This window comes from Cupressus sempervirens, chromosome 4 (genome assembly GCF_028749045.1).
Source record: "Cupressus sempervirens isolate cs-2001-9-10 chromosome 4, ASM2874904v1, whole genome shotgun sequence".
NCBI lineage: Eukaryota > Viridiplantae > Streptophyta > Pinopsida > Cupressales > Cupressaceae > Cupressus > Cupressus sempervirens.
In genome coordinates, this window is record NC_143121.1 from 629904008 (window position 1) to 629925437 (window position 21430).

The following is a 21430-nucleotide window of genomic DNA, read 5'->3' on the forward strand; positions in this document are numbered from 1 at the left end:
TCGACAGAAAGCAAAACAAAAACGACTTGAAGAAGGCCTTTAATAAAACAATTTGATATTCCAATTGAAATTGATCAATCGATCAACATTAAGAAATTGAATATCAAATTCAAGAATACAAAAACATGAAACTAGCTTGGAAAAGTTTCATGCCGTTACCAACATTTTGTGGTGACAAAATGCAGGACAACAAGAATACTCTACATAAGCCATGTTTTGGTATTACTACCACTAAAACTTTGGTGATTGGGCGAAATATGCTTAACTCAGTATACAAAGAAAAAGACATGGAGGCCGAACTTTAGCTGATTACCATGAAAATGTTCAAGGCTAGGTATTATTTTGATTACTTAAGTTTGAAATGAAAAATCAAGAGAGCATTGACACTTGTTCCTCGCATGGACAATGTATGGATTGATATGCGAATAAAGATGAATATTATGAAGATGGATTATTGGAGGCCTTCCTTGCAGAAAATCATTGATCTCAACATGGTTGAGATTCCATCCAATTTCCAAGCAAGAGACAAAGACAGTATTCTAGATCTGGAATAACATCAAGTAGGCTTTGACAAGCGTTGTCCATTTCCCATCAATTGGCAACACAAGAAATGTGTCTCTACCTTTGATAGATTTCAGTCTGTCTTTGCAAATACCAACAAGTGGTTAAAGATCAACCATCTCAATAGGGTACATCCTTAGCTCAGGTTAGAGTGCAACCATTCTGAACCGGTTGGAAGGACATCTAAGATGGGAACTATAAGCCAAGATTGTGGATCTTCTTCAACAATTGAGAAATCTCTCATGATTAAGCTTAAGGGTGGAAAAGGGTTGAAGTCATCTCAGGAGCCCTCTCAAGCACCAATTCAAGGTAAAACACATTGTGGGGTATTTGGCGGTCAAAATTTTCCCAGCAGCAGCACTGTCTATACTAAATTGACCCCATTCTGTGGTCCTACATCTATGACTACTGAGTCATACATCTCAAACAACACAGATGCACTTTTCATTGCATGTAATGCATCCTTAAATTTCAGAAACATGGTGCCTATATTAGAAGAGATGAGGATATTGATGAGGGATCAGTTCCTCTTATCTATCCATCCATCTAATATAATGGTGCACCCTGTACTCGCCCACTCTAACCAATGCTCGTCAACAACATGTTGAACATCTTTTACTGCATTATCAAGCATACCAAACCTCCTCATATCATAAGATGGGGCCTTACAACTACAACACTTTCCATCATAGCTTGCCAATATGGAGATCTGCAACCATGAAATGCTAAGTTAGAGGGGAAACAAAGTTTGAAATCCCCTCCACGGCCTATTCATGGATAGCTTTCCTTGAGTCCATGCTCTTCAAAGTAGTTTGTGATCCTGACGTAGAATGAGATGCGAAGAAATGATTAATGTTCCCTCCACCCATGTGTGGGCGACATTCCATAGTAGGTGTTCTCCCAGTGATCTCAAATTCACCAAAACCCTCCCCCTTATTATCTTCCTCGTCCAATTGATTCCTCCTAACGATTGTAGAACAAGAATCTATTTCAATCCAAGTTCTTGCCTTTCTTGCCTTGTTTTCAGCAATTTCAAGAACTCTTTTGGCATATTATGTAACATTGGAAGGCCAACCAGCACATATTGTAGTGTTATTTCCCTTTTCTTTTGATAAATGTCATTTCAAGTGGTAGGTTACTCCGCTCACACCATTCTTACACCAATTGCATTTAAACTTTGTTGTAATACCGACAATTGGTATACAATGTGCCATTTCAGGATCTTCCTCACGGGGCATTGTAATTGAGAATCAAATCTGCAGAAGCATTTTAATTCAGCCTTTAACATTTTAATGTTCAAGTGGCGTTGGATAATTGACTAAAAAGATGCAGATGATATAATAATAGACTAACCTGAAAAATATATCAATTCAATTGATTTCCCTAAGCTTTACAATTTAATTGACTAAAAAGATGCAGATGATATAATAATAGACTAACCTGAAAACTATATCAATTCAATTCATTTCCGTAAGCTTTACAATTTCAATTCAAAGCTAAGTTAGAATGCACACTATGCATACACTCTTCTCAAGCACCTAATACCCTCGAGCTCAAACCTCCTTGCACACTTGTTTTGAATACACGTCTGAAGTTGACAAAGAATTGAAGAATGCAGAAAATACAAAAGAAATCCTACCAAAAATGTAAGGTTGGGGATTGAACAGGATAAGATACTAGAGCTTAATTCCTAAAATGTAAGGTTTGCTACATTTTACATAATGCATAATGGGATAATATGGTTTAAGAGGATTGAAAAACCACAACACTCTGTCCAAACTGTAAGGATAGGCTACTATGCAGGCATATGAACTGATTTACTTCCATAAGAACAAGCACCAAAAATTCCTAAGTTGCAAAGGATATATATATGGAATCAATCCCTTCTAATGGCCAAGATAAGAGAACACAAATGCAGCCAGACTGGCAACAAAACAGGTGCATGAAAAGCTAATGTAATTCGCTAGTTAGAAGAAACTTCTTGACAAAACAAAGAGCAAGGATATAGAAAATTGTCATCCACAAAAAGGCCTCCCTCTCAACATCCCGCAGCAATCTACAGACATGTCAAGAATCAAAAGTGCAATCCTAAAATAGGAAAACATATTAAGGGAACACAAAATATTAATATACTAGTAACAGTTATAATACATTGTAATATTTTTCTAAATTTACAGCAATATTATACAGTATATTTATATAAATATTACTGTATATAAATACAGATATATTATATAAATATTACAATATAATAAATAATATATAAGTATATTTTATAAATATTCTGTAATATAAATATTTATACGGAAAAATTTCAAACATACAAATATTTATAAATATCTATGAACATTTCAAAATAAACAAAGTTCAAAATTTATAAAAAATCATGATTCTCTCAGCGCTGTCTCATGGCTCCAGCTTACTGCTCTGTCTTAAGGCCTCAGCTCTAGTTATTAATCACAGAGACAGATCCCAGTAATCTACTTTCCGTGTTACTTCAGTCTGTCTATATTGGGAATACTAACGTTAATTACACTCTTTCTATCAGCTTTTCTCAATTTCGACAGATCATATCCGCAGCTATTCAAGGCTTGGAGCCTTTGACTTTTCACACTGGACTCACGGAAACAGCGAAATTTGTTGTTGGATAACCCATGTGTTTTGTTTTATAGAAAATATGCTTTCATTTTTGCACATTTTAGGGTTTATATTACTTGCCGCAGTTTTTTATGCAATTTTTATAACCGATTTACCACATTTTATTTTCTGATTATTCTGATTTTTTCAGCCAAAAATCATTGACCAATAGCTGACAGATTTTGCCAATTATTGGAGAGAAAAATCGGATCAACCTCTGAATCCCAATTAATCGCGAACAATCACAATTTATCGGCAATTTTAACTACACTGCTAAATGCATCTTATGATTAAATTAATTTTCTTAACTCTAGAAGAAAAGATCTGTGCTTTTAATGTCTCTAATGTGGAAGATCTATTTTGTGGATTATATTTCAATAATTTCCTACCATGTTGCAGGATCTCAATCACATGATATTACTAATTCTATTATACGTCTTGTTGTACATGGAATTTGTGTTTTAGGGGCAAAAGTTCAAGCATTTATAAAAGAGGACATTACACTTTTTGCAATCTATATCGAGGTGAAGATAGTTGTTTTATGAGGTAGCCAAACAATGTCAAAAACAAACATGTTCTTTTCAGGCATTGGTGGTATCATTTTCCCCTGTTTCTTCTATTTTCATTTTTATATCCTCCTCATCTTCAATTACACCCACTTTGTTACAGGTGCCATCTGGTCCTCTACACAGAGCAGCAGAGCTAACTTGCAAGTCTGAAATGGCTTGAGAAAACTGAAAACAGCTTGTGGCTGTCACCAGCTTAACATGTGCCTGCTAGAAAAGGAGATAGCATACTGCATGGATAAAGATAAAGATAAAATTTACTAACGTCCAACAAGTGACCACAAACAGGTCAAAGGGACTGAGGAAACACACAAAGGAAACCCAACAGCAGGAACACCAAACGGTGACCAGAAACCAACCAAGAAAACAGAGAAGCAAGGAACAAGATGAGACCCTGACAAGCCCAAGAGGGTGGAAGTGGCAAGATGGTAACCCTGCCATGCCAAACACTTCTGAGTATTAATTGGCAACTAGTGGTGCTTGTAACTCTCGCTAGAGAGTCATTTGGTGCCTGAAGCAATTTGTTGACCCACTTCTAGTACATATCATTACGAGCCTTATGGTTTATGAAGAAGTTGATGTTATTATGGTCAGTTTTTGATATTAAACTTTCGCCCAACTAGGTATGCTCTAAACCTGGCCAAGGCATTCACTATGGGCAACATCTCTCTACCATAAATAGAGTGGCTCCTCTCTGTATACTGTAACTTCCTTCTCTCAAATGTGATGGAGTGCTTATCAGCTTTTGTTTGTGTATCAGCTTATCAAGCTAATTACAATATGTAATCAGTTTGAAACTTTAACACAATAACATTTGTCATTTATATACTTTAACTTCAAATTTAATGTTATTGTTAAACAATAAACTTTATCACTGTTCTTGTTTTGAAAGTTCACTGTCATGATATTTTCAAATTTTCTACAATTTATTAAAATAAATTTAAACAATTGACGTGAACATATACCCATCCCCTATATTGAAAAATATTCATACCATTACCAGTATCAGTATCTCATACCAGTACACATACCCATCTCATAGCAACGTTAGATAATATCTAGCACTCTGAACTCTAATTATACTTTTGCTTAGTATGAAAACATTTTAAAATATAAACTGATTTCAAATAGCACAAAATTAAATATCATTACTCAGCCCTCGGATAAATTGTGATGAAAGAAATAGAAATGCATCCCATTCAATATTGTCCTTACATGATTTGCATATGCTGCTTGGTAGTTTTCTTAATAAATGTGGTATACATTTTTCACTCTCCATCAATTCCAATTTCCACCAAAATGTACTTTCCAATCTTGACTGTGATAAAACTAATCAACCATATAAACCAGTATATTACAAGTGAATTGATAATGTAATATGAAAAGACAAAAGAACAGCTTTGTTTAGAAAGATCTCTCGTAGATTCATACCTTGTTATGAGATATAAAAGTGGTGGATGTTCTTCCTTCACGAAGGTCCCAGGCATAAACATTACCGTTTGTACAGCCTGCATATACAATCTATATAAAGAAGATACAGGAAGATGACTTAATGGATGTTTTAAGTAGTAGATTTTCCAATAGAGACCAAGAATTCACAACAAAACAATAACAGATAATAATAATAATTGAGCTATAGTTCTTTAGATGATCAGCAAATAAATAATGTCACGCCATAGTAGATTTATATCCATAGAAGGTCGACATGAGAAAACAAATAATAGATTGGAGATATGTGATGCTACTTTACCATTACAAATTTAATTTACTGTCTTAAGCATAATTTATACCAGATGCAAATTTCAATATTGAAAAATGGTGAGTCGGAAAAGTCATGACTACATTACTAATAATATAATAGCAAAAATGAAAGATGTTTTTTTAGAACGGAGATGGTGTAAAAAAAAATAGCTATGAGGGGAGGAGATCACAAAGATGCCTCATAATAAGAGCATTAAGTTAAGACAATTTGAATTCTATTGGTAGCAAGAGGCCACTCTGATGAAGTGCTAGCCAGTCTGATGCCTACTAGCAGAATCAGTAATTTGCCAATATGCTTAGCTCTCAATATTTACATAATACAACTGATAGGGTTTGATGTCCATGCATGCATGTCAAGAACTACTGTGAAGTGATTTTATATGGATAGTTATGGGTATGATTTTCTACAAAAACATGAACTAACATTTGTTAAAAGAATAAACTATTCAGGACAATCCAAATGAGACAGTATGAATGGGACCACAGGCAACTGACATTAGACAGTATTTCAAATGGTAGTCTACTCTAGCAAAGGCTTCAAATGGTTGCATCTGTCCATCCATATTCTTTGCAAAACATATCATTCAATGACCATATAGAAATTTAACCAGCACAAAGCATTCTGACTATTGTGTCATGTTAATACCTTTATTGAGAAACTGAGCATTCGTTTTCACAAACAGAAAAGACAAAGAAGAATATGAATATTCAGTTTTATATGAACTGACAATTTTCATACATTAACTCCTACTTCAAACAATATCCAAAATGACACCATTGATTACAATGAGACAAGAAGTAATGTTTTCAATCTTTTGAAATTTAAACATCACGTAATATCATCCATCTTTAGAGATAAGTAAGTTTTAGCCAAAGACCTGTTCATCAGAAGTCCATTGAAGACTGCTGAGTGGACGTGACTCAAATAAATCAGATGTAACAGAAAATGAGAATTTCCCAGCTCGTCTGTCCCACATATGTACATTACCATCTAAACCGCTTGCAATTAATCTGGAGAACAAACCCATTAAGTTCTTATTCTTAGCATTTAAATAATTCATATATAAATTTAAAATTGTTTTCAGGTTTCAACAGATGTTTTCAAAACTAAAGTTAAGAGTAGAAAATTAATAATCCTCAGATTGTCACAGATTAGTAGAGAAAATCAACCATAAGCATTGAGTTTAAGATAACAAACAAATGCAAACAAAACTTGATTTTATGTTATCACAAGAAATGTTTGCAAAACATTCCGGACAGTTTCCTCAAACAAGACTATTCCCTACAAATCAGAAGTCAGTTTGCAAAAGTTCAGATAAAATCCAAATATAACATTAAATGATTCGGAAAAGTCAATGTGATATAACTAGGTATGGTTGACAAGGTCAGAAGACTGTGTGCCTTTTTTCTTAATATCACTAATAAATTTTCTTGGACACTACTCAGTAGCAGCGGACCTAGTTTTCAGCTTGATTTTAACTTTATTTTATTAAATTATTAAAATATACTCATATAATTTAAATTTTAAAACATGTTAAACTTGTTCTTACATCCTTCCAAATTTAATATGCATATATTCTAACTTACCAAGTTCTTCTCCCAAGTACCTTGTGCTCGCTTTGAGATGATGTGGTTCCAACAGATGCAACAAGAGCCCTCTAGCCACCTTAACTCCCTCAAGGGCATACAAGTCATATAGGGACGAGAAACCTACAACAGTTGGGCTGCTTCTGCAAGAACCAACATGCCGCAGGCACGACAACTTTAAAAAAATACTTTTGTAAATGTCTGTAGTGATTAAAAAAATTTAAATCACCTATAACATCCACTATACTTTAACTACACTGCTTTGAAACTTTGTTTCTCTCCTAACGCACCCTGATCAACCATTTTTCTCCAATTTTACATTTTGGAAGGTAGCTAATTTAATCAGAGGAGATGGATCACAAAGTGCCAAAGGTCTTCTCAAGGCGAATTGCACAAATGAGATTTAATCATTGAACGTAACCATTTTGATTCATTCTATAGTTTTTAAGAACTTCATTCAAGGTCTAAATTTTTTAAGTATTTGATGACTTTTTTAAAGTTTTTTCTTATGAATCTATTAAGCTTTAAAAACTTAAAAAGAATGTTTCAATATTTTTTGTGATTTTTTCGGTATTCGTTTGAACTTTCATCAGTTTATACATCTTGTCAGGCAGCATTTATTTACTTATTTTCTAATTTTAATTTTTTTGATTTCTTATAACAGCCTAAGCATATTACATTCGATTCGGAAAAGCCACTAGCTCAAATTCAATGGACATTGAAACAAACAGAGAACTTAAAACAGATTGAGCATCTCCATTATGAAATTCTGGTACAATGCTTGAACTTTGGCAAGCTGGGTTATTCTTTTAAAAGTGTTGTGAGTGAAAGCATGGAGTCCAATTTAATAGCTTGTACAATTGAGTGAAAGCTTACTTATGGGCAAAGTGGAAAAGGGATTACAATATGTGAAGGGGAAATAAGAAGGGGTTGCCAAAAGAGAAAAATTATGGCGTCAATTACTGAACAAGAAGATGAAGATATGAGTGAAAGCGGAAAATTAAGATCTCAGTTTTTAGCAAAAAGCATATCAATGAGTATATTCACAAGATTCAATGATGGCCTCCCAAGCAGAAGATCCTCTCCTTCCCACAAAAAAGGCTCATTATCAGCATTTCAAAATGAAGCAAGAGATGACGTAGAAGAAAAAGTAGCACATTGTACCTATGTCAATAGTCTTCCTTTCAGCTTGGTAAGGCCATCATATTGGAAAGAAATGGCAGAAGCAATGAATAGTGCACCTTCTATTTCGCAAGTGTTGGGGATGAAACGGTGTGCACCACCTTATTGTAAAGAGAGAAAAATGTAGATGTCATATCCCCATTTTAAGATACAATTTTAATAATAATAATTGGAAAATACAATGTTATTAAATAAATAATGATAATAAAGTTATATTAAAATTAATACTAAAATATAAAAGTAGGAAATTATAATTATTTAATCTATATTATCAATGAAATAATATTTAGTATGATATTTTAAATAATTAAAAAATAATAAAATTTCAATGAGTAAATAAGGAAATAAAATTAAATGCAAGAGACAATATTGTAGAAATTATGTTAACTTTCCAAATAAAATTTAATAACAAATAATAATAAACACAAATAAGTAAATAAATAATATAACATAGAATAATAAAAATTAACTAAGTCTAATGAAAAGTCAAGAGATGCTTAACAAATAGACATGACTCCTTAAAATTAAGATATAAAAAGGAGAGTTTATTTTAGAGAGAGGGAAATAGAGGAGCACAAGATAGGAGTTCAAAAAAGGACAAATGGAAGAGGGAAGTAATATGAAGAAAATAAGAAAATGACTTTTTGAAAGGGTGTCAATGATATTGAAAGGATGTGAAGGGTCATAATTATGAATAGTTGCAAATCTTCAAAACTATAGCGATTATAAAGTATTGGGACTTTTCCAAAGGGTTTTAGTTATGAAATGTTGTGACTTTTTGAAAGGATTATAACTATGAAGTGTGGTGACTTTTCAAAAGATTTGTATTATGAAAGGTTGTGACTCTTGGAAAAGAAGAAATTTAAAAAAAAATTATTATTTTCTTATAATTAGAAAAGGAAGAATTTTAGAAAGTAAATACAGAGTTGAGATAATCTAGAAGGAATAATTCATTGAAAGGTCGACTAAGGATAGAGCCACATGGACCAAGAAAAGGAGGTAAGAAAGGTATCTTTATGGATTATATTTGTTTAATTATGTTTATGAATTTATTTATATTAATGAATCATACTTGTGGATTATATTGTGTTAGCTCATGGGGTTGACACTATGGAGATTAACGAGACTGGAAGCATGGGGTATGCAAGATGTCGAGATCTCCATTTGACCACCATGGTCAAGAATAAATGGATAATCTCCATGTGCCAGAATATTATTATGATGTCAACATATGCATATGTCATTTGCCTTGGATAGAGTATGTCCTATTCAAGAAGAATCTTAAGGGGTGCGCTCCCGAGAAGATGACGAGATAGCTATGAGCTAGGAAGCCCAATCCGGAGACGTCCTTAAGATTGGGGTTAAATTAGAAGGTAGACTAATATAGTTAGTTTTGTTATTTATGTGATTCTAACCATTATTTTGCAAGTATTTCTTGTCCCAAACTAACTCTAATAGTGGGGACATTATAGTAGTATCAGAGCGTGATCTTTCGATCTTGTAGGGTTAAAGAGGAACTCGAAAAATAATTTATATGAAAGACTAATGTAAAAAGTTAATGACTATTAGAAAGGATTCAAACATATCCATGATCACAACCTAAGATTCTAGACTAAAAGAAATATATATTTCAACTCAACAGAAGAAATTTTCTAATTACTAGAGGACATGCAATTTGAGGAAGGGTGGACTACCATATTCCCATTTTAAGATAGAATTTTAATTATAATAATTAGATAATACAATGTTATTAAATAAATAATGATAATAAAGTTATATCAAAACTAATATTAAAATATAAAAATATGAAATTATAATTATTTAATCTATATTATCAATTAAATATTATTTAGTATGACATATTAAATAATTAAAAAATAATTAAATTTCAATGAGTAAATAAAGAAATAAAATTAAATACAAGAGACAATATTGTAAAAATTATGTTAACTATTTATAATAGAATTTAATAAAAAATAATAATAAACACAAATAAGTAAGTAAATAAATAATATAACATGAAACAATAACAGTTAACTATATCTAATGAAAAGTTAAGAGATGCTTAACATAAAAAGGAGAGTTTATTTTAGAGAGAAGGAAAAAGACGAGAAGGTAGGAGTTCTAAAAGGAAAAATGGAAGAGGAAAGTAATATGAAGAAAATAAGGAAATGACTTCTTGAAAGGGTATCAATGATATTGAAAGGATGTGAAGGGTCATAATTATGAATAGTTGTGATTCTTTAGAACTATTGTGATTATAAAGTATTGGGACTTTTCCAAAGGATTTTAGTTATGAACTGTTGTGACTTTTTGAAATGATTATAACTATGAAGTAATATGACTTTTCAAAGGACTTGTATTATGAAAGGTTGTGACTCTTGGAAAAGAAGAAATAAAAAAAAGTATATTTTATCCTTTCCTTATAATTAGAAAAGGAAGAATTTTAGAAAGTAAATATCGAATTGAGATAATCTAGAAGGAATATTTCATTGAAGCGTCTACTAAGGATAGAGCCACATGGACCAACAAAAGAAGGTAAGAAAGGTAAGTTTATGGATTATATTTGTTTAATTATGTTTATGAATTTATTTATATTAATGAATCATACTTGTGGATAATATTGTGTTAGCTCGTGGGGTTAACACCATGGAGATTAATGGGACTCGAAGCATGGAGATTAACTACCTGCTACAAATATTGAATTCTCACCCAATTACAATTAAGCACCACCTTGTGGGCCAATTAGAAAATTACAATGTCCTCATGGGCCAAAGAAAAAATTCAAAATCATAACTAGATAAGGATGAATGACACGTGGATTCATGGGTAGAAAGCCCATTGTAGACAACGCCACATCATCAATGTGGGATGTGTTCTTTATCATGCAAGGAAAACAACGAAATGTAAATAATTATCAAATATTAAATAATAATTACAATTAAACTTGGAAAATCATCACAAACTTTCCCATTTAATTTTCAATAAATCAAAATAATAATTTAATGGGGTAGTGCGAATTTGATTGAAAAATATTTATTTTATTAGCATTTATAATTTTTTTTCCATTACTTCAATTTTCCATTTATTAAAATTGATGTCATTTGGATAATTTCAATGTAACAATGGATGAACCAATTAATGCATTTAAAATCAATCCATATTTTCGAAAATCAAGGCAGATTTGAACCTCATTCTACTTAAAGCACATTTATATTTTGTTTTATTTCTAATTTTCATCATTTTCTCTCTCAAATTTATTTTTTATTTTTTTCTTAAATTTTCAACTTTAACAAATGGGTCTTACATCAATTTTGAAATTAAAATATTTAATCTAAGGCATTTAATCCCCCATACTCATACATTATTTCTAGGATTGTTTTGCCTCGAATTTTGGGCCCAATGCCATATATAATAAGGCCACACGCATTTGCAATAAACCTCTAGGCTCCACCTCCCATTTAAAGGTTCAAAGATCATTGCTCCAAGATGAGACAAAATTAACATAGGTAGAAAATCAAGTTCCAGCTCAAGATGAAACAACATTTACTTGGGTAGGGAAACACGCATCGGCCAAGCTGAGACAACATTTACTTGGGTAGCGAAACACATCTCGGCCAAGTTAGGACAACTTTAACTTGGGTAGTGAAATACAACTCGATCAAGCTGGAACAACTTTTACTTGGGAAGTGAAACAAGTCCCAGCCAAGCTGATATAACTTTTACTTTAGTTGTCAAGCACAGCTCGGCCAAGCTGAGACAACTTTTACTTGGGTAGTGAAACACATCTCGGCCAAGCTGAGACAACTATTACTTGGGTAGCGAAACACATCTCAACCAAGCTCGGACAACTTTTACCTAGGTAGCGAAACAAATCTTGGCCCAAGATGATTTTATACTTGCCCAATTTTAGCTCTTCTTTAGCATCACTCTCAATTTTGCTCCATCTCCTAGACTTAGCCAAATTCTCGCTTCAACCCGAACAAAAATCTATTCTTTTTAAACTTAAGCCCAATACCAAAACTTTAAAACGAAACTACTACTACAGCAGCCCGAGGAAGAAAATGAAAGAGGGGGTCCCCATTTGCAATGGGGTGACGGTGTGAAAACCTCACAACACTTCCCAAGAACCAATTTTGACATCCATTGAAAGACATGTTTGCCACATCCTAAATGCACAAGCCCCTTTGTTGCACATTCAACCTTTGGCCTCCTCCACTTCCTATTTGTGCCACTCTGCCTGCCTACTAAACAACCCTCTAGCATGCTTTACACCCAACTCGTCTCCAACACTTCGATGCAAAATGACCACCAACACTCATTTACCGATTCACTTTGAGAACCTTGTGCCTCCCTTAGTACTTGCATCAAACTTCCTCTGATCATGTATTGAACACAATCACACATTAAACTATAGCAAACAACTCCCACATCCACTTTCCCAAGTCACCACGCTCAACCTCCGCACCAAGGCTACTCTGATTGACTATTGCTCAACCCCCTAGCATGCCTTGCATCCAACTCGTCCTCAACACCCTAACCCAGAATGCAGCCCTAAAAAAAATTTAAATCATGGCTCCCTTGATTATCAATCTTGCCACTTCAACGATTCCTTGATTTTTTGCTCCCTTAACGATAAACATTGCAATTTCAATATTAACTTTCAAATTATTTTCAATACACATAATTTTCTCAAGGTCATTTTATCCTTTGACAGTGATTTACCTTTTGCCATGAATGATAATTAATCGTGCCCACATTTGACATCGTTGTTAATGATGTCATCTCACTACTGACATAAATGACAACTTCCAAAAACTTTGACATCAATGACAACTTCTAATAATGCTCCCATCTACTGATCAATGATATCAATGATGAATACATTCTTGACATCAATGACAACATTTCCAAGCTTAGAAATGAGACTTAGATTTGGCAAGACTGACCCAATTTGGGACTCAAGAAAATATCAGCAAGATTCGGCAAAATACTAATTTCTAGTGAGTCTCACCTAGAAAGACGTGGAGAGTCTCAGGCCCCTAGAATTCGGCTAAGGTCACTTGGCTCAGGACTTACTAAGACTCAAAGAGTCTCAAAAAGTCCTAGAACTATGTTTCCAATAGAAGGCAATGCTCAATGTGCAAACATATACTTCGAATTATAAAGAAGGTAGGAAATTAAATTAAAGTCATATAAAAATGACTTAAGTACTTCAAGACTCGTAGGTACAATGAATTATATAAATAATATAAAATAAGTACAATAAATAAACTACATCATATGAAAGTGAAAAAAAAAAATTACAAAAGCTATATATGATGAAGATAACAAAAAAAGAATCAACATAAATGACATTGAATTTGAACCCCTAAATGTGTGTGTGTGTGTGCGTGTGTGCGTGTGTGTGCGAGTGTGTGCGCATGTGTGTGGGTGTGTGCGTGCGTGTGTGTGTGTGTGCGTGCGTGTGCATGTGTGTGTGTGTCTGTGTCTGTGTGTGTGCGTGTCTATGCATGTGCGTGTGCGTGTGCGTGGGTCTGTGTCTGTGTGTGTCTGTGTCTGTGTCTGTGTGTCTGTGTGTCTGTCTGTGTGTCTATGTGTGTGTGTGTGTGTGTGTGTGTGTGTGTGTGTGTGTGTGAGAGAGAGAGAGAGAACTTGAACACAAGGAAAATGAATTGCCAAACCCGCTTACCACAATCTGTACCCCAACCCATATCAAAACAAGAATTGACAACTCAGATCATAAAAAACTCATGGAAAGGTTTGTTGAAAATGCCATCTTCAGTATATTCAAAACTAATTAACAAGCCTCTGTTCAATTTAATGATGAAAACACTAGCATCTATGTCATTCAAATTATCAATCAAGAATTACTAAATAACAATAATTTCTTGCAAACATTATTTCAGAGTAGATATCTAAGATAGTCAAATAAGAGTTGACAAATTTGTCAAATAAGAGTTGACAAATTTGTCTCTAATGGAGACTTCACTAATTTGAGCAAATACCAGAAGACTAGGGTGGGACTGAATCACCACCTAAACTGTGAATCTCCTTCAGTTTCCAAGCTTCGGTGAATAGAAAGAAAAGATGTAAACATTTCATGATTAATTACAATGCCCACCCGTCACCTTGTAAAGGGCACCAAGAAGCCTTTACAAATTAGATTAGGCCAACTAAATAAAGTAACTTTATTTTATTATTTTAGTCCACTTTATTATATAATTATATTGATTGATTAAAGTCACCTTTACAATATTGAAATAATCTTAGGACAGCTTAATTAAGTCACTTCTAAATATTTGGGGGCATTACAGAGTGTGCAAGACACAATATGCTCCCCATTCTCAATAAAACTATAGGGACGCAGCTCAACAATTCAAAATTAAATCTGAGAATAAAACAAAAAATGGAAATGATAATGCTCCCAAACAGTATTCAATGACAAAGAGATGGCATACGACAGTGATGTCATTTTGTAAATAACATCACTGTGTAATATATTTTCCTACTTTAATTGGATTTCAAAAGTGGCTAGGAAATGCAAAGCACCATATAGACAAGAGTTCTGGAAACCTAGAATGTCACAGTGAACTACTATACAATTTCAAATTTTAGTTCATAATTCCATGCACAAAACTCTCTTACTTGAATTTATCTCCATGGGAAAATGCCAGATCGGATAAGCCAAAATGCTCCAAATCTGCCTGTATCGAAGGATTCAGCTTCCTCTCCAATACCTGAAATGATATAATGTATTTGCCCATGGTGCAAACCTCAGGAAAACCAAGATGAAATAAAAGGGTACAAATCCACAGCACAAAAACTGGAGCAATTGTTTTTAAAAAGTTCTATTTATACTCACTAGTGTAAACAATCAGTTGAAAGAGGAAAAAGCAAGATACGAAGTGAATACACTAAGAAATCAATATGAAGTCAGTTGCACTCTGCTCAATTTTAACGACCAAAACTACCATTACTAAGCAGCTGGATGAACTGGAAGAGCATCCTATTCCAATTCATGTTAACTTTAGATTTAAGAGAATCATCATGGTTAAGTGAGGTATATCAGTTCATACAATATCTTACAGAAGGAAGATTATTTTAGCTTTCAAAACGACACATACTTCATCTATGTAAAAGTTTAACAGAAAAGTGATTTCTATTGGACACAGAATTACATACTAGCATACCTTGCAAATATTACGGATTGCAATCAACTTAAGTGAAACTAAAATTAAATTAAATCAGATACATTTCCAATTTTTACTGAACACCTTCATATATGGATTGCAACTGTAATTTTAAATCAAATTGTAATCCATGCTCAAAACATTAATAGTGACATCATTGATGGTTAACAAAAGTGAAGTAATTTAATCCTATGAACAGCATGAGGCTGCATCCAAGGAAACAGCAACCAACCATTGTTTTTTAACTCACACTAGAAAGAAAAGAGGTGCACCAAAAGAAAATGGCACATGACAAAGAGAGAATAAATCCTCTGAAGAATGCTCCGCATCACAACCAGTAGCTCTCATAATAAAAGAAATAAGGAGTCCGCAATAAGAATAGGTTCACACTGAACAGCTATGACCTGACAAAGTAGAAATTTGAATGCGGGAGACTAATTTCTGTGATATGGAAAAGGGCTCACAAATCATCTCACATTACTAGTTTCCGAGATAAATGAATAGAAACCCCTTTCTAGTTGAGTGCACATCGATATGACCCACACCAACCATAATAACAATTTTCCCAATTAAAACTTTTATCCACAAAGTAACTTTAACTACTGAAATCAATAATTATGCACTTGAACACATTGACACAAGATTTACATGGAAGCCCCAATGCGGGAGAAAACCACGGAAAATAATTGCTATATATATAAACTTGTTCTTTTACAAAGATTGTAGGCTATGACCACCAAGAGGCTCCAACCCCTACATTTATGAGCACCAACTCATTGGAAGCTCCAACTTCCACGCTTCACAGGCTCTGACCTAGTAGAAGCACCAACCCCCACTGTTGTCTTCATGAGCACCAACCCACTATGCACAAACTACTTTTCCACCTTGATATTATTGCTTACTCAACTGATGATGGATATATTGCTTGCACAATTTCTTTTCTTTAATCAAATATTGGATTATTTTCTTCCAAAACAAATATACTTTTCTTTAATCAAATACTGGATAATCAAAATATGTTGTTAATTGCTATTATGAGTTTGTGTGAGAAGGTGACTGGTTGTCTCAGGACTCCGGAGGACTTTTCTATTCCAATTCAAAGCACCATTGGGGTGAAACAAGGTTGCCCCCTTTCTCTCACATTTTTTGGGTTATATATTGACGAGCTTGAGGATTTCCTTGTGAACTCCTTGCAGCCTGGGGATGGGTGCTATCTACATCAGGTTTTGAAATCCATTCTTCTGTTTGTTGATGATGTTATTCTCTTGGCCTCCTCTCCTAACAGTTTGCAAACACTCATTAATGGTTTGGCTTCTTTTTGTGATCAGCATCAGCTCGTGGTCAATCTGGGCAAGACTCGAGTCATGATCTTTAATTGTTTGAAGACCTCTCGCCATCATTTCTTCTTTCAAGATCGGGAGGTTGAGATCACTTCTTCTTACATGTATCTCGAGGTGAAGTTCTCAGGACCACGCTTCAGCCTAAGACTGGCTATTCAATCTCGAGTTAGTAAGGGCATGGGCTCTTTGTCCGTGCTCAAGAGACAATGTTTCAAACACCATTTTCAAGACATTTCATCCAAGTTGTCCCTCCTCGACTCCTTGGTTTGGCCGACTATTCTCTATGGCTCGACAGTTTGGGGACCTTCTCTTATTGCTTTTGATTGGACCTCTATTGAGCATGTCCAGACCTTGATTTTATAGTGTATCATTAGATTTCATGGACTCATCCCCCACAGCATTGTTTTGGCCAAGTTTGGAGCTCATCCTTTCAAACTTGTGGTCATTTTTGACTTGATCTGGTTTCTCCATCGGCTTTGGGGCTTTGCGAATTTGGTTGTTGATTGACACACATATTCTCATTTGGCTTATTGTTCTTCTATTACGGTTATGAGATCTAACACTAGCACCAGATCTCCCTGTTGGTATGCTCAAGCCACCTCTCTCTTCAGTTTAATTGGGATTGAGATTGATCATCTCCCTCCTTACTAGTTTTCGTTGGATGTTCTTGCTCACCCCCTTCCTTTGCGTCAGAGTTGAATGAGCATGTCAAACAAGATATTCATAGATATTACATTATCACTACCTAGCATAATCCTCCTGGTGGATTACATCCGAAGATGGCCTTCTATGCTGAGCATTTTCTTGAGATCCAGAATGGTATTATTGTCTGCCCTACTTATCTTTATTGACGCTGGAGTCACACTTTGACATTCTCTTTGGGTTCATTAAGAGTTGGCTCTCATTGTCTTCGGGTTCAAACTGATCACCATATTGTTAGAGAGGAGCGTATCTGTCGACTGTGTACTTTATCTGAGGTGGAGACCGAGACTCACTTTATATTTCATTGTCAGATCTACTACGAGATTAGAGGGAAGTTTTACTGCCCATTCAGAGATTGCTTTTCTCTTTCAGCGTTCTTTACTTATATTGACCAGCGGTGCCTTGCACTTTACCTACGCGAGGCCACCCAACTCCGAGAACATACCCTACAGTCACTCATACTTCAAGGCCATATTTCAAACCAGCTCATCACCACCTTTTTCTCTCCCTTGTCTTCTCTACAAGGCGAGAAAAGGCCATCCAGCACTATTCACTCCAAATCGGTCCAGAATTGTACCAGTCTTTCCAAGCAGTGACATGCATCTAGTGGTTACCAACGTGGATCTATGGCTCCCGATCATTTGCGGCTCTACCCTTCTATGGCTAACTTCTTTGTACCAAGGAAGGATCCTTAATCCTTACCTTGGTTTCTCTGGTTGTGTATCTTGTTTTGTTTCTTCTATGACACCGTTTGGTGCACCTGCTTTGATCGGCTCTTTTATTTGTACACTCAATCACATAAACCCTTGTGGTTTCTTGTTGGACATTGACATCATTATCTTATCTTATCTTATCTTCCTCAAGTTATCCTTTAATTAATATATATGTTTTGACCACTTATATATATGTATGTATGTATGTATGTATGTATTTAATCAGGCTGTCAATCTGATTTTTTTACTTCTTCTGTTCTTCAATTATATCTGAGTTTTTCATACAGTCCATACTTCATTCTCACATATTTTTAAAGTTCTAATAGACATATCTCATATTTAAATGATATACATGTACATGACTTTCTTTATACTTCAAATCATCATTCTTCCCACTCCATAGAAACTGCTCTAACTGTTTACCTGCACTTAATACACTGTTTAATTTATTCTCCAATCTGCACACATCACTCTATTTCTTCAGATCTCCACCTTTTCATATACTCATTTTTACTCACTTCTCAATATAGGTATATATATTTGTTAAGAGAGATGTGTCTCTTCATATTAGCAAATATTTTAAATGTTTCACTAGTCACATCTCTTTTTAACAAATCATTGTCTTCTTAACAAATTCCAACCTTATTTTGCTTAACAAAAAATCTAATTGTAATCACATTTTCTTACATCCTTGATATTTGTCCGTCATTGTCTTCGTAATCCATTTATTTTCCAAATGAATGAATGAATGAAGAATGAAGGTATTTTAATAGCGTCCATGAGGCCAGCCAACCTATGGGACCCTATGCATGTTCTTTTCAAGTTTATCCCGCTTGCTATGCATCTACCTCAAAAAACTACCCATATTGTGTAAATTGGTCCCTACAAAGAGCTAATGTAGATGGCCCTCCTTCAAGCTGTCCTCAAATTGATCTTGGATATCTTGGTATGCAACGCATTCATAGACAAAGTGTCATTCTATTTCAACGCATCATTTACTGTAGAAGATGCATTTTCTTTCTTCCCACACCTCCTTGGGTACCGTACATCTACCTGTCTCACATCGCAGATGATGGGATCTCGTTCTTAATTGTGCTATTAGAAACCTATTTTTACCTTTCATGTCCACCTATAAGTAGTCTTTAATGTCATGACACCATGTGGGGTTGAACTCTTTGACGAAATGTGTTTTTTTCTTCCCCATTTGTTTCGTCCACATAGTAATTTTAAATCTTTCCCACACAAAACTTTTTATCCCTTCATTTGTGTTGGAGCATTCTAGGATGTCAATAGCCCAATTATTTAACCATTTTTCGTTCTGCTTCATCCAGGTTTTCTTTCTCTGATCTACTCTCTTTAAGCACAATCTTGGGCCAATGTTCAGTGTTCATATTTTCAACCTTGTTTATATAATTTAACAACAGAAATCGCAGAGGCTTCCATTACGAACATCCCTGCTTCAGCTAAAAGCATCTCATAAGGTATGGTTAATTTGACTTTAAGAGTAGTAATGGTAAGTTGCTTTTGTATTCTTTCTATTTGCTTCAACTTGTGATTGGATAGGCTGCCCCCCCAAACCTCACAGCCATGTAGCACAACCGGAGTGAACAGCAGCCCAAAGAGAGTTTTTTTGGTTTTCCAATCCCACAATTCTGGCTGTCTACACCTGGTTTGCAGCAAAAAGGACACCCTGCCTATTGATTAGTTGACATTTAGACTCATTTAATAGTCTTAGTTGTCATAAATCTTCATTGCTAGCTTCCACGATATCATGACTGAATTTTCACCAAACTGGTTCTCCTCAAGAATTACTCAACTTCCCAAAACAGGATCTTTTATGCAATCGCACCACTATAAAATTCTTTCCAAACTGTTGTTTATGGACAACACATAAAAAATTGATTGGTTTTTTGTACGATGCCCAATATGACATGTATTACTGCTCTATCTTTATAAACATGTTGTCGGGTTTGATCGTTACATTATCATCATTATCACTATCCTATATTTTTCATCCTCCATAGACTTTGTCCTCGTCTGGAAAATTTGTATCACCATCACATGTATCTTCTTCAACGAAAAGGTCTTTATCTTTGTTTACCGTACTGGTAAAATAAATGAACGCATACAGACAATGAACATGAACAACAAAATTCCTTAGATTATTCGCATATGCCAGAACATTACATTATGTTTGAGAAGATCAGATCAATGATAGAAGATGATTTACAATGATCCCAGACGGGATATAAATACTATCTGCCGAATCTTCCCGAAGGAGTTCGTCGGCCACAAACATTATGTCCGCTACAAACTATTTACCCGTCGGCTACAGGATACAGAAACACCAACAACAATCCAGTCGGCTGACAATCTTGAGTGTAGAATAGATTGATTGAAAACTTTAGATATAATTTTCATCCTACCTATCAATGCTTTGTGACGTGGAAACACATCGGCGATTGTTTGGCAAGTTTTCTTAGCATTCGAAGTTCTCATCTCTGACCTTGCTAGATTTGATTTTAATGCCCAACTTTCACACGACTTTCTTGAAGTTGTTCTAGTCTGACGTGGAGCTCTGTATATCTTAGTCAGTGTCCATCTCAGTTCCTTGCAAAACTTTTCTCCCTTCTAACATACCACTATGTGCATTTCTTTGTTGAAGTCGCGTCCTTCACTATTGACCAAGGAAATGATAATATTTGTTTTTATCTTTAAGATTATTGCTGATTGCTATGAGTCGAACAGACAGCATCTCAAGGATAATCTTCATATATCAGATTCTCTGTCTTCATATGACAGCCCATACTCATCACTTTTCAAATATAACATCCTCTAACATTTCCTTCTTGTTGGAGCTATTGCCATTTTTGACAACTTTATTGCTGTATACTTAACTATAATAAATACCGCTGAAAACTTTATCATGATTATAGCATCAATTGATCTTACAATTTCTTATTATCACTGCATATAGACATCAGAAAAATGTTGCATGCTCCTTCCATGCTGATGTCTCTTGGATGTTCGTTGCTCAACATTTTCTTCAAGCCTTCTTGCAGGTCAAAATAACATAAATATATAGCCTTTGATCAGGTAATGTGGATTGCTATCATGTCCAATGTACTTAACTATAATTTACATCTCACTGTCTGTCTTAATAGCAGACTGCACATCTTTTTCTATAA

At 34.5% G+C, this 21430-nt stretch overlaps 1 protein-coding gene across 2 annotated transcripts in view; it reads right to left on the reverse strand.

Annotated features, from left to right (window-relative positions):
* Positions 1-21430, reverse strand: part of LOC149562804 (Transducin/WD40 repeat-like superfamily protein) — a 293154-nt gene that overhangs the window by 92239 nt on the left and 179485 nt on the right. For both annotated transcript variants that reach the window (XM_089826267.1, XM_089826268.1), the window contains exons 9-11: positions 14943-15034; positions 6404-6536; positions 5196-5285 (exon numbers count right to left, since the gene is read on the reverse strand). In XM_089826267.1, coding sequence (XP_089682393.1) covers positions 5196-5285; positions 6404-6536; positions 14943-15034 — 315 coding nt within the window. The remainder of the gene's footprint in view (positions 1-5195; positions 5286-6403; positions 6537-14942; positions 15035-21430) is intronic.